The sequence below is a fragment of the Poecilia reticulata genome, chromosome 5, assembly GCF_904066995.2.
Source record: "Poecilia reticulata chromosome 5, P_reticulata-male-v2, whole genome shotgun sequence".
NCBI lineage: Eukaryota > Metazoa > Chordata > Actinopteri > Cyprinodontiformes > Poeciliidae > Poecilia > Poecilia reticulata.
Genome location: NC_088834.1, coordinates 11213312 through 11227817, shown reverse-complemented (window position 1 = coordinate 11227817; position 14506 = coordinate 11213312). Strand labels below are relative to the sequence as shown.

The 14506-nt window shown below is 38.4% G+C and overlaps 1 protein-coding gene across 1 annotated transcript; it reads right to left on the bottom strand.

The window, feature by feature from the left end:
• Positions 1-5468: 5468 nt before the first annotated feature.
• On the bottom strand, positions 5469-10632 carry alas1 (aminolevulinate, delta-, synthase 1). The gene is made up of 11 exons (XM_008408515.2): positions 10448-10632; positions 9014-9248; positions 8699-8881; positions 8458-8598; positions 8155-8374; positions 7466-7650; positions 7198-7377; positions 6941-7105; positions 6235-6503; positions 5931-6093; positions 5469-5794 (listed from the first exon to the last, which is right to left on the bottom strand). The coding sequence occupies exons 2-11, from the start codon at positions 9216-9218 to the stop codon at positions 5634-5636; spliced, it is 1872 nt and encodes a 623-aa protein (XP_008406737.1). The 5' UTR covers positions 9219-9248; positions 10448-10632; the 3' UTR covers positions 5469-5633.
• Between the last annotated feature and the right edge of the window lie 3874 nt (positions 10633-14506).

Sequence of the window (14506 nt, the reverse complement as noted above, 5' to 3'; positions counted from 1 at the left end):
TTTTAGCATTTCATTAATCAATATAATGTTTTGTTTGATGCATACCAATGTATGTTGTTTAACGTAACTTTTACAATTTTTCAGCAAGTCAAACAACAAAGAAAAGGAAAAGTAAAAACCATACTTCTCTTTTGCAAGAACAAACACACAAAAAACACTGTAATGTCATCTTTAATACAGTTAGCTTTAAAAAATATCAGTAAATATGACATGAATGTATTACTTTCGTTGTTTCACGTTAAAATCTAACTCAAAGTACCTGAAAATATCTAACCTTGTAGGCATACAGTCAGATCACTGCCTAAGCAAATCAATGCTGGTTGATAATTTTCTATGCATATTGCAAATGCTGCTGATTAAACAAATAAAAAGTCAGCAAAGATTCTGAATGTAAAGTATAGATGTGACACATGTTGTCTAGGCACATAAAAACCCTGTTTGTTTCGGGGAATTGAGACAATAAATCATGAACATTTGAATGAGGATTCATTAGGATAAAAGCTACTTTGAACATTTTGTGCATCTGGCACAAAAGAAGGATGTTTGTAGTTCTCTTCAAACTCCAAGGAAGGAGCATTTAAGTTTTGAAAAGTATCCACTGAGCAAACTTCTGAAGTATTGCTCTCTTACACTAAAACAGATCTGCCCAGTCCTTTGGTGTGCAAACTGAATCTTTTAACAACATGTGTGGGCTCTCTCTTCATTGCTCTGTACTTTTGTCTGGATCACGAGAGCTGGCAGCTGTGCAGGAATGAGTAGCCATGGAAATTCAGCCACTATGCTCAGATCTCACAAGACGTAAACAAATAGCTCCCAGTGAAATGTCTTTCACAAGACTTTCCCACATGAGGACAAAAATGTCCATCATTTTAATGAAGCACCAAGTCAAAAAAACATGAGTGAGCATTCACAAAGCCAGCACTAATCAAAGATAAATTGTCCTGCAATGGCGTTGACATGACAAACGGCCACAGTATAGTTTGGCTGAACATCAGGCTTAACTTTATATCGTAATGTGTATTTATTTTGTATGTTTTTTAATGCGAGTTTCTCTTTTTGTTCTGCTTAAGTTTTCTCAAAGAGACCCTTGTTAGTGTCATCTAGGAATTCTTTGAAGATCACATGAAAACTTGGATGACTGGATTTTTGAAATGCAGCCACTGACAAGCATGAGTTCATTCTCATTTGTCTGTGTGTTAATATAAATAGATAAATGTATCAGTAAAACTTGCTTCTAAGTTACAAGAAGGAAGTAAAAATTGTGATTAATCATAGGGTTCACTGTCGGATGTGATGAATTGTCTGGATGAACATTCCCGTACAGTCAGTTCAGCTGGCATTTGAAAGTTAATGTGGTTTTCTTTTATGATTCAGAATCCACAAAATATGCAGGGTGGATATTGATATTATGCAATGTTGTGTTTTTCTTGGTTTAAGGTGGAAAGCACAATACTTAGAATGTACCAAATAATTTATTGACTAATGTTTTTGTTTTTTTTCATTATAATGTTTTCAGGTAAATAAATATAAAAATGCAACACACGTTGTCTTTTGTACTGCTTACTCTACGTGAGATTTTCATAAACTTACCCTAAATGAGCACATTTTATATCGTCTCTGATGCCTGGAAATTGAGTTGACAGCATAAATGACTGTAATAAGTCTGTCATATAGAAACAGTATATGTTGTTTTAGTTTTACTTTTTCTACTCCTTTTTTAAAGAGTAACTTCCCTCCTTCAACCTATTCTTTCAGTTTTGAAATGCATTTCATCACATTGCATTTAGGTGTGAAATTATTTGTCAAATCTTGCAACTTTGGGTTCCCAAAGTCGTTTTTGGTCACAATTGATTAATGTATAATTAGAAGTATAAATTATTAAGGACAATTGTCAAATTCCACTAGGTTATAAAATGCAGGATAAATTTTTACATACAAATCCCAGAAAAAAATGCATTTTCTTGAGATTCTATGCAAGGCAATAAGGGAAAGCAGTTGTATAGTAATAGAAAAAAAAATCATGGTTTTCCATGTAGAAAAAATTGAATGTGAAAAAAGTGAAAAGTGGTGTGCATTTTTCACACACCACCTAGATTGAAGTCCACCTAGATTGGACCACCTTCAATCTAGTCCACCTAGATTGAAGGTGGACTTCAATCTAGTTTTTGAAGTCCACACTGATATCTCATGATGAAATCCATTTACATCAGTTTCCTAAAGAAGCCAGGTAGTAGTGTAATGTAATTTAATCAAACATGAAAGTCTTAAAATGTGCAGTTGTTTGATTGAAGTGAAAGGATGATGTATTTACTCATGGTGGCTGATTTCAGATCCGCATCACCACTTTCAGATATTGTTTTTTTCCCATTCCCAGCTATGCAATATTTTCTGTTAGTCTCTCTCATGACATCCTAATAAAAACACAATATATTTGTAAATGTGAACAAGTTCTAGGGTAAACAAATCATTCTGCAAGGCACTGTACATGTATGCTGCCACTGCATTTGTTCAGCTTTTGCTTGCAGTCATAGCACGACTCACCTCAGAAGTGGAAATATTTACATATTGCAATGGAAAACCTCAGTTCTTGCAACAACCAAAGGCAATTCTCACTTCCATTTTCAGAGAACTTCTGCCTTTTTCTCAGGCAGCTGTGACATTTACTGAGCCCAACAACAGGGAACACATGTTGGCTGTGTGCTGGTGTGTTGTGGTGATGATGAGCTGTGATAAAAGCTCTGTAAACTACCGATACATTTATTTTAAAGAGGATTCAATGAAACCGCCTTCAAAAGGTTTACAAAGTGGTGCAATAGTTTGAGGTTTGGCGTGGTTGTATTTATCATTATCAGCATGATCTTTGTGGATTTGCGTCTTCCAAACAAATTCATGTAATCTTTATCTGAATTTACAGGTTAGTGGGTCAGTGGGTCCTCCACTCAATGTTACGTTGCACACAGAAATATAACACAATCTAGTTTTTGAAGCTTAGATGTGCAAAGAACTGAAAAGACTCAATGAGGGACTCTTATTCAAATCATCTTTGCTAATTTTAAATAAATTAAAAAAAAACCGATATGATAATGGCAAGTGCAGAATCTTTTGTTTGTCCTTTGAATAGAAGTGTTACCACTTTTTGTGTGAATGAGAGCCAAACAGGAAACATGTCCTACTTTTATTATGAGCCAAACCCACAGCAGTGCAACGAAATAATAAGGCTGTTCCATCGGCAGTGAGACAGAGATTCAGGCTTTCGGTGAGCTGAGCCAAGCTCATTATGGTGACCTATTTCTAACAAAGTATTAGATTCCACTTAACGTACAGTATGTGGCTAAACATCACGTATCTGCCCTTTTGTTGCTCTGGAAGACTGTGGTTTCAGATGAAACACTTGATTAAGCAAATGGAAAAGCTCCACTACGAAAGTATTAAGTATTTTCTATGAGAGTGACAATAAAAAATGCTAGGTCTGCATTCATTAATTCAAATCATCTTAGCTTGTGAGTTTAGCACTAACTTAAATCAAATGGCAGTTTACAAGACCAAAAGGTCCCAATATATTTACTTCTGGTTTTAATTCAGTTCAGATTATTACAGCTGATTCCAATATAATCCAAATTTACAGCCAAAATCAGACCCAGTTATACTCTTTTCCCTGAATGCTCCTGCCCTTAACATATAGGTGAACTGTAGTTTTAAACTTTAGAGCTGGCACCTCTTTGATGAGCCATGAGCCTCTTAACAAGGACTTAAGAAGCTCATGGCACATCATCAGCATTGACTAAATGAAGGTTTCTGTGTTTCTCACAGATCCCAACAGCATGCACACCATTCTTATTTTTTCTCATCATTAAATATGCATGTTGAGGTCATCTCAGAAATTTACAAAAAAGGCTTGACTCTGATTTTCAAAACCGTTCACACGTTGATTCATGTAATCAAGCCATCCCATAAGTTGGCTAAGGTACTTAAACAACTTACAGGTGGCTAAAATCACTCCTAAGAAGCTCATGTCTTAACCGCAGCTTATAAGGCAGTTAATCAGAAAAGATTAACCCTTTCAGGGTAAATGCAGCTGTATTGTCTGAAACCTGAATTTACTGTGCATCGCTAGAGGTTGGGGAGCATCTATGACCAACAGATTTAAAGCCTTGCCACAGATTCTCAATTCAATTCAGTGCTGGAAGGTGAACCTCTCAGCCTAAACAGTCTGATGGCTGTTGTGTTTACTCAGTCAGGTTTTACAAGAACCCCGTGTTTAGCTCTGTATCTCTTACCAAAAATCACCCCCCAGCCCCAGCATGATGCTGCAACCACTTTATTTTACTGCATGGACGCAGTGCTCAGGGTTGGTTTTGGAGCTCTTCAAAGTTTTGTGATTCTCCAACTGAGGTGTAGCTCTCTGCAGCTTTTCTAGAGCTACCATAGATACCACTTGGCTGCTTCGCTGATTATCGCTCTTCCAACAAACCCTGCTCAGAGTTCATTCACAACTCATGCCAGTCCTATACTGTCTTTATGATGCTGCATTTGTACAGAGATTGAATCACTTATTTTTATAATAAATGTCTGGATACAACTGGTAGCAGTAGATATTAAAGGTGCCAGATTAAAAGGGGTTTGAAAACATTTTGCAGGTTTCTTTTTTTCAAAAATCCATTTGCAAGATTCTGTAACTTCTGGGTCACGACCAGCAGCTACCACTATTAAGCCACTTAGGTGTCTTGCAGCAGAACAAATTCACTTACAGGTATAAAGTAACCTGAACTTGAACCTAATGATGATATAAAGTTGGCAAACTATGATCTAGTTGGGCGACCGTGGCTCTGTGGATAGAGTAGTCGTCTTGTGATTGGAAGGTTGTAGGGCCGATTCCAGATTCCTCCTGCCGCATGTCGATGTGCCTCTGAGCAAGGCACTCAACCCCAAATTGCCTACCAATCTGCGTATTGGTGTATAAATGTATGAGCGTTTGTGAGTGCGAATGGGTGAATGTGACTCTAGTGTAAAGCGCTTTGAGTGATCATTCCAAAATAATTGAAAAAGCACTGTATAAGTTCAGTCCATTTACCATGTATGATAGGATGACTATGCGATTATGTTGTAGTCATTTAGAAACTAATTTCCATACTTCCTCAGTAGTACTAAAACACTCTCAGCCTAAACTTGTTTCTAAAGTCCTTTAGGGCCGGGCTCTTGAGGCTTCACAAACTGATGTCAGCGCAATTATTTACCTGCAAAACTAAAATTTAATTTAAACTGTTTAAACTCCAGTAATCTCTCATTTTTCTCCATTTTACAGAACCCAAACTGAGTATTAATGTTTAATACATTAAATTCAGTTTCAAGCATACACTTGAAAATGCAGTCACTGGTTAAGAGCATTGACTCACTTTTTCCCCTGCGTTTCAGTTGCACCGTTTATTCAAAAATTGCTAAAACAAGCACACATAAAAACAGTGAAACAGTTTTCCTTTTTACGTTTTATTTGAAGCTTATAGAACATCTGAAGATAGAATATTTTAAATATTACATATAATAAGACGTATATCAAAGATAATTAATACATTCTATGACAGCGACAGAGGAATGAGTGTTTATGTGCCAGTTTAAGCTAGCAGTGGTGTGTAGTGTTATGCGCAGGCTGAGATGGGGTGACTGAGGCCGCTGAAGTACGACTTCTCTCGTTCGCTCATCAGCTCAAAGTGCAGCGGCTGCTGGCAAAAGTTGCATTCTGCCGATGAGTGGGGCTTCAGCCCGAGGCCCGACTCCTTCCACGTCTGCACCAGCTTCTCTGAAAACAAAACAAAAAATAACAAACGAAGCGTCAATAAGGGCTGGAATGTAAATATGCAGCCTGTTGCAGTTTAACTGAATCAACTACTCAATCTTAGCAATATGTGTCACATGTAGCTGTTTTACCATCTTACCAACAAAGTATTTCATCATCTCCGGGGTGTGGTGAGGGGTTGGGGCAATGCGCAGAAGCTCCTCCCCTCTTGCAACAGTGGGGTAGTTGATGGCCTGCACATAGATGTTGTGGCGATTCATCATGATGTCACACACCTCTGTGTTTTTCTCAGCATTTGCCACCTGAGATCAGAAAGTCACACAAAATGATTAAAGAGCAGTCATCAGGGGTGTCTTACGTGGGGCTTAGAGCTAATCAGGCTGTCTGTACTTAAAAGTGTTTTCGTTTGATGAGATTAAGCTGTGAACTAAATCGTAGATTACCCGAATGGGGATAATGTGGCTAGGGCAGTGCACAACAGGCAGCCCAGCGTCCATCAGCATCTGTCTGAGCAGCTGCACGTTGCGCTGGTGTTTACGTCTCAGCATGCGGCCTTCTTCCCCTTTGAGGGTCTGGATCGACTGCCGGGCCCCGGCCAGAAGCATCGGTGGCAGGGAGGTGGTGAAGATGAAACCGGCTGCGTAGGAGCGCACGGTGTCCACCAGGGCAGAGGTGCTGGCGATGTAGCCCCCGACACATCCGAAAGCTTTCCCTGGAAAACAAAATGGCCAGCAATTTTACAAATGCTTCCAGAACTTAGAGTCAAGACAAAAACATTCGTAAAACCAACAAGCTTCCTGAAGCAGCAGACGCACAGCGTAGCAGAGCTGATGGGTTAAGTAGCTCGTCAGTGACACAGTAACTCAATAAGAGTGCAGTGAGAGAGCACACAGTTTCCTAGCAACAACAGAGCTACTCATGCTCCTTCAAGCACAGAGGCATATTGGATGGCACTACTGAGGCTTAATCCTCAGACGAGCATAAACACAAAGAGCAGGATGAGTAATGCAAACTGGGAACAGTTGTTTTGGTTTAGAAATATAGTCCTGCATAAAAACAGAAGTAGCTCAAAAGTATCCGAAAAGGAATTGAAAGCCCAAATATCCTATTAAAAATAACTACTTTGTTTTGTAGACATTGTGTGCTGACCTAGAGTTCCTGAAATGATATCCATCTTGTCCATTACGCCATCCCTGTCTCCGATTCCTCCTCCTCTGGCGCCGTACAGGCCCACAGCGTGAACCTCGTCAACGAAGGTGATGGCGCCAAACTCATGAGCCAGGTCGCACATCTCCTCCAGGGGGCACACGGCACCTGTTCCAGAGAACGCAGCACAACACAGGTCACAATGCAGCACTTCGAATTACATTTGATAGGAGTTGCCAGACAGGTAGATGAAAACTGACCATCCATGGAGTGGACAGTCTCAAACGCCACAATTTTGGGTTTGGTGGGGTCTCCTTTCTCCAGCAGCTCTCTGAGGTGAGCCAAGTCGTTGTGGCGGAAAATAAACTTCTTAGCGCCGCTGTTCCGGATGCCCTGGATCATTGACGCGTGGTTGCCTGCATCCGAGTAAATCTCACAACCTGATGTTGTGAGGAAAGATGGTTAGTGAAAAGCTACATTTAAAAACCTAGATAATTTAGCATTTTTTTTCTCCTCCAAAAAACCTACCAGGAAGCATCTTGGCGAGGGTGAAAAGTGTGGAGTCATTGGCAACAAAGCAGGAGGTGAAGAGCAGAGCGGCATCCTTGTTGTGAAGGTCAGCCAGCTCTTGTTCCAGCTCCACGTGAAATTTGCTGGTCCCAGATATGTTTCTGGTTCCCCCCGCACCCGACCCGTGCTTTTGTAAAGTGTCCCTGAAAGAAGAACACCAGAGCAAAGGAAAGTGTGATAATTTTGTCTGGCTTTCTAAAGCAGTAACGCAATAACAGTCCACACCTGTTTCTTAGATTGAAGTTTAAGTAGGTGTAAAATTACATTGACTGAACAACAAGTATTATAATTGTGCTGCACTGCAGCATGTGTCACAGTATGAAAGCAAGGGCAAGTTGAAACAAGTTGAAAGGAAAATAACACTGAACTCATCTGAACTCTGACCAGCTACTTCCACTGAACCAGAGACCCGGCAGCGTTCCTGGGTGTCTAGTCCCATCTAATCATCATCTAAGCATCTAAGCAGTTCTAGTTCTTTCTGTCTGACCTCAGCTCTTACACTGGGGCAAAAGCCACAGAGCAATCAGAGGCAAACGTTCACCATATGCAAATATTTTCTTTATTACACAACAAACCTTGAACCTAGAAAGTAGAGCAAATGTTATAATTTGAAGGCTACACCTCCAAGCTTGTTGTCTTTGACTCACATGATGGACTTTACGACTCGAGGGTGTCGACTCATGCCCAGGTAGTCGTTGCTGCACCAGACGGACACTTCCCGCTTATCCTCCAGCGAACCAGTGAAGTCGTCCGCCATCGGAAATTCAGTGGCCAGGCGGTTCACAGTCTTAAACACCCGGTAGGTGTGGTCATTCTTCTTCTCCTCTATCTTCTTCTCAAAAAAGTCATCGTACTGGAAGCGGGACACTGCAACAAACCAGGAAGTTAAGACTTGCATGATATGTTGCAGAAGTAAATGATGCAAAGCTCAACAGTCAAATAAAACCTACTTCTGCCAAGCAAGTTGTCCTGCAGCAGGTGGGTGACCCTCTTGGGACGCTGCTTCAGGAGAGTTTTCATCAAATTACCTTGCTCTCCCACTTTACTGGTGATGGTCAAGGCTGGCTGTTTCAGCTTGGCAGGTGAAATCTCTAAAATAGGTGAAAAAGACAAAAAGAAAAAAAAACAGTATTAGATACAGCACAGCAGACAGAGTTAAAATTTCTTACATTTAACATTTAAGAAGGTCACCTTTCTGAACAGTGCGCACTTCCTCAACATCCTCCTGGAACTCCATGGTAACCTGGCGGACCACACCGCTGTTCTTCTGCTTCATCTCAGCAGCCAGAAAGGGGCATTTGGAAGCCACCGCCTGGCCTGTAGTTGGCACAGGATGACCAGCAGGCAACTTGGACTCTACTCCCACTACAGGGGCTGAAAAAAAGGATACAACATTTGAAGTGCATGGCTAAAACCAACATATTACAACTGGCAAGCGAACTCAATCCAGCATCTGTAAGATTTATCTCATTATTAGGTGGCTTCAGTGTATTTATTCATGCTCACCTTCATTTCCAGTCTTGATTTCAGTCTTCTGATTGGAAGTAGAAGAGCACAAGGCCCGTGCCATTGATGGAGCCATAGGTTTTGAAGCCAGCTCCATCATGATGGGACATCGTTGAGCATACGTCACCATGGATTTCCTGGACTGCTGGAAAAAAGCCTGTGGCACGCATGCCAGAAAGGGACAGCGACGGACTATAACTTCCATTGTCGTCAACAATGATGAGCGTTTAGAGACCTAAAGCAGAGAGAAGAAATGTAACCAACACAGAATAAGATGCTGAAATTTCATGCGCTAAAAATTATCCATGAGGAAGAAATATTAAGTGAAGTCAAGTTAAATATCGAGGATCCCTTGTTCTTAATAGAAGATTTCTCCTAGACAGTAAAGTGCACATAAGATGTTGAAAATGCTAGGACATAATAAAAAAAAATCTTCAGGATCTAAAAGTTTGATCAAATTACAAACAAAATAAAAATGCTATGTATATAAAAAAAAATAAGAAAAAGAGAACTAAATTTCTACTGATCACAAAATGTGGCTGCATGTTATAGAAACAATATGACCATGCATCATGTTCTTTTTTTTTTTCTATGGCTCTTTTATCTTAAATTTAGGTCTGTGTCATCATAAGATTTATTTTTTTAACAACACAGAGAATCATAATTTTAAACATACAAGACTGTCAAAAAAATCTCTCAAACATATCTAAAGAGAGTTTTGTCTTGTTTTTGGCTTAAGTTCATTAATCATTACCAAACACCGCAGCTAGGGTCTGATGACGATAATTTAATAAACAAAAGAGTTGCTTTTTGCGAAATCTCCGAAACTGATTCCCACCCAGACGCTTTTTTCCATATGACGTCGGTTTGTAGACATTTCCGGAAATACAACTCACCACGAAGTACTCCATGGTACTAGTGGAAGAGCTCAAAAAGGTGGAAGGACTTTGTAATAAAAGGTTAATTGAACAAATAACATATAAACGTTTTATTTCCAGTTCTAATGTTATCATTTCAGACTTTTGCCCTCTCAACCCCACCTCAAGAAATAACAATCACAACGCTTAAGATATTAACACAACCACTGTGACTACCTTTGTAATTTTGATTTTAACTTGGGTGGTGTTTACTAAAGTTATCAAAATCTCATCAGGAAAACATAGTAAAAATGTTAGCTAGCTATATATATGTTATTTGGCAAACCTTAGACTTTTTTCGTAACAACTAAAACAGCTATTTCGACACGCATCTGGCATTACAGTGTAGAAAATAAATGGACGGTATATTTTACACACAATGTGGAGATAATGTGAACATTAAAGTCTCTCCGCTGATCCTTGCCGGTTGACCTCCTAGCTTTACGCTAGCTGCACTGCCATATTAAGCAACCAGAAGTAAAAATGTACCCGTTAAGAAAATACATTAAAAACTCACCTTTTAAAAATACAAACAGCGTAGCAAATTCCTCACGGGTGGAGTAGGGCGGAAGAAATCAATATAAATGTTAAATAAATATAATGCCTGGTCAGAATTACTTGTAGTATCTGTTAATGAAGAGATCTAAAGCGCTGCGTTATCCTGCACTGAGGACGAACGAAGAGGACGAGGACGAGCAGGGGGTTTATAGAACTGTAAGGCATGGCTGAGTCTCGCGATATTTGCGTCATATACGTCATTTAGTCAATGACATGTTTACGGCGGAAAGAGGTTTTAATCACGAGTAAGCTTTAGTTTTTATACCCCTGAGATTTAAGAATGTGAAGAAGTCGATCTTTGACTATAATGCATAAGTATTTAAAGCCACGATCAAGGACAACTTATAATCTATAAAGAAATCTTCTGATCAGATAACTAAAGGCAGAATTTTCGAGGTAAAATTCACACCATAATTCAAAGCTTTTTAAAACCATTTTAAACGATTTTGTATTTAATCTAACGATTAAACAAACAAAAACTGATAAATGTTACATTTCCTATCTATTCTGGCATTTGCTGCTGTTTTTTTGTTACTGTTCCTTTGTTTCCCCTGGCCCCCAACTGATTTAAACTTGTACTTATGTGTAATAATATATGATACTTTTGTAAACTAAAATGTTATATTATATTAAACAAATGTATTTTTTTTTTACAATATTACAGTAAAAGATTGTAAGTAGCATTTTTTGCAATACTCAATTAGTATATTTTCTAAATTTAGTGCTATTAAAAATATTTAGGCTCTTAAAAGATTCTGTCTGTTTTTCCCCTTTTTGTCACTTTTACATGTTTCAGATTTTAGAACTAATTATATGCTAAAATCAGTTTTCACATGATTATGTAATTTATTAGGCAAAATCTACCTAAGTCAACCAATCCAAGTTCATATTGGAAAACAAATAATTTCCTTTTCTAAATCACTTTTTATTAAAAAGTCTCAGTCTGTCCTGAGACATCTCTTGTTGTACAAAGTCAAGTGTAACGCTACGCTGCCCCTCCCTAATCTTTTACTGCCCACTGCCTACTATTGCCTGAGAAACAGCTTCTAAACTTTATCCTGCACAATAAAGACACATTCAGCTGTTTGTCAGTATTTCTAATCGTCCTGCTAAAGAAGCACCACTCATTTTTACTCAAAATGATCATACTGTAAGATTGTGGTCAGATGGTAAAATATTAAAGAAGATAAATAATTTTTATGATGCACATTACAATGATAGTAATTATGAAGGTTATAAGACTAGTCTGGAGCTGGATCAAATGGTTGTCAGTTCAGACATGACTCAAAAGCAAACATTACAACACTGCTTAGTGGGATTTCAAGTCACAGGTCAGTTAGACAGTTCATCTGACTTAAGTTGCAGCAGCACACCAATGGATAGAGCAATATTTCACCATATGGAAACATATGGAGATATGTTTCTTCTATATAAGGAATCCTGAGTGGGGGTATATTTTTTTGATGATTACGAACACGATTGTGGTTGACTTGAATGAATTTATCAATCATGCATACAAAACATATGCATGATTGATAAATTCAGGTCATCTGTGGTGCCTCAAATGCGCCACTCTCGCCATCCTGTTCACTCAGTGACACCATCATGCGTCACTGATTAAATCGAAAAAGTTAAAAGTAACACAAATTTAAGGTTTATGAGATTGGTCAATTCTACTTCTATTTTCCAAAAGCTTAGTTCTCTCATTCTCTAACCCCCCATCATAATCACAAACTGAGTGCAACAGCTGCCTAAGGAGGTTTTGCAAGAAATAGTTTCTAATATACCCCGTATTATAATCATTTGTAAGAGGTTGACAAAAAATAATTACAAGAAATTCTTGTTCTATTCTATAAAACAGATTTCCAAAAAATTTAAACCAAAAAAGGAAAGAAAACTTAACTCTGACTGGAGTTTAAAAAATTCACATTACCATTATTTATGGTTCCCCTATTTTTAATAAGTGGAGGTTTATGAACTTTATGCTCAGTGGGAAGTGAATGACAAAATATGTGCAACTATGACACATGCACAAATCCCTTTTAAAAGCTAAAAAGAAAGAAGGATAAATGTATAATAACTAGAACGATGGAGAAGTATTTCCTATCTACTAAACAAAAACAAAATGAAAATAAAAAGGTGTACATTTTCTACAAGATTAAACTTTTTTTTATACTAGCAATTTCAAACATTTCTCATTGAAACATACACAGGATATAAATCAAATAATTACAGAAGTTGTTATTATATATTGAGGTGAACTATTTTAAATGTAGGAAGGATTTGTGCCTTGCGTTGTAGTTCAATCTGTTGAATCCCCAGTGTTCTGCTGCCCCCTGCTGTTCATACCAGGCTACTTAATTAAAGATGAGGGATTTGACCTTATTTATAAAATAATTTTATCCAGTTCAGAAAATACAATAATTTACAGATTAAAAGTTGTAAATAATCTACAAGTGCAAATGATTGTCGAACAATTAAATATTTTTAGTTTACTAAATTATTGGAATGCTAGAGTTAACGTTTTTTTCATTCTATTTCATGTTTTGTCTATATAGCTACAACTTCTTTCACTATCAAGAGTTTCGATGTTTGTGACCACACAATAAAAACTGAATTAATATAATGTGAAGTTAGAACCAGACAATCGCATTTCCAGTATTGCCTCAGAGGCTTTTCTGCCCTTAAAGGGAACTTCTAAGTCTTGATGCTTTGTTTACATTTCTGGCCTCATGTGACTCTGACCACTCCCATTACCGGCACTGCAGCTAAGCAACAAAGTAATTATTTAAGATAACATGATCCCATAGCTCTGTGCCTGTGGGGAATTACTTTTTCAATCAAACATTTTAAGAGCAGCTCAGTTTGATTCAATTAAATAAGTACATGAATACAGAAACATTTACAACAGTATTCATTTACTTTTGTTTCTGTTTGACTGGTTAAAACATCTGTATTGGTAGAACGACGTGACAAAAATCAGTTAGAACAAGAGTAAATTAACTCAAGACAAGAAAGAAAAAAATCCCAAATATGAAATAGTTGTGAACACCTAAGGGCGAGTTTTATTCTAAAACCATGATTTTATATATATAAATACCAACTGGTCAGATGATTAAGGAGTACATCTGGCATGACATATCACATGACAGCCACAACTGAATGACACTTTTTGTCATTACTTTTCTTCCTGTCCATGTAATATTTGATAAAAAGATGGCAGAAAATAACTATGATCTTTCATCTACAGTCAAGAACAAAGGAAAATAAATTGTCCTTTACTGTAAGGATTAGCTACCCTGATACAGAGTGGCTGGGCTCTCTTAGAGATAGGGTGAGAAGCTCGTTCATCCAGGAGGGACTCAGAGTAGAGCCGCTGCTCCTCCACGTCGAGAGGAGCCAGTTGAGGTGGCTCGGGCATCTGGTCAGGATGCCTCCTGGACGCCTCCCTGGTGAGGTGTTTCGGGCACGTCCCACCGGGAGGAGGCCTCGGGGAAGACCCAGGACACGCTGGAGGGACTATGTCTCTCGGCTGGCCTGGGTACGCCTTGGGGTTCCCCCAGAGGAACTGGAAGAAGTGGCCGAGGAGAGGGAAGTCTGGGCCCCCGCGACCCGATCCCGGATAAGCGGAAGAAAATGGATGGATGTAAGGATTAGGATATCAACTTACAATAAAACATATTTTGTCTCTAAAATAATTCAAATACACAAACCCAAACAGATTGCACACTGCCATTATTACTTAAACTGAAGCCAAACAAAAATGGAAAAGCTTCTTTTGTTAATCTATTTTTAGCGGTGCCAGCCAACAACTGACTGCTTCATCCAGAACATGTTACATGTTACTATGGAATATCATCTCTCCTGCCTTGAAATTAAGAAATGAGTGGAAAACTACATATACAAAGTAAAATACCAGTCCACTGAACAACCCTGACCTTTGACTTACTTCAAGTGTTTTCCCCAGATGATTAAGTAGAAATGTTGAGACATAATGCACAGTTTCCATGTTTGGTAA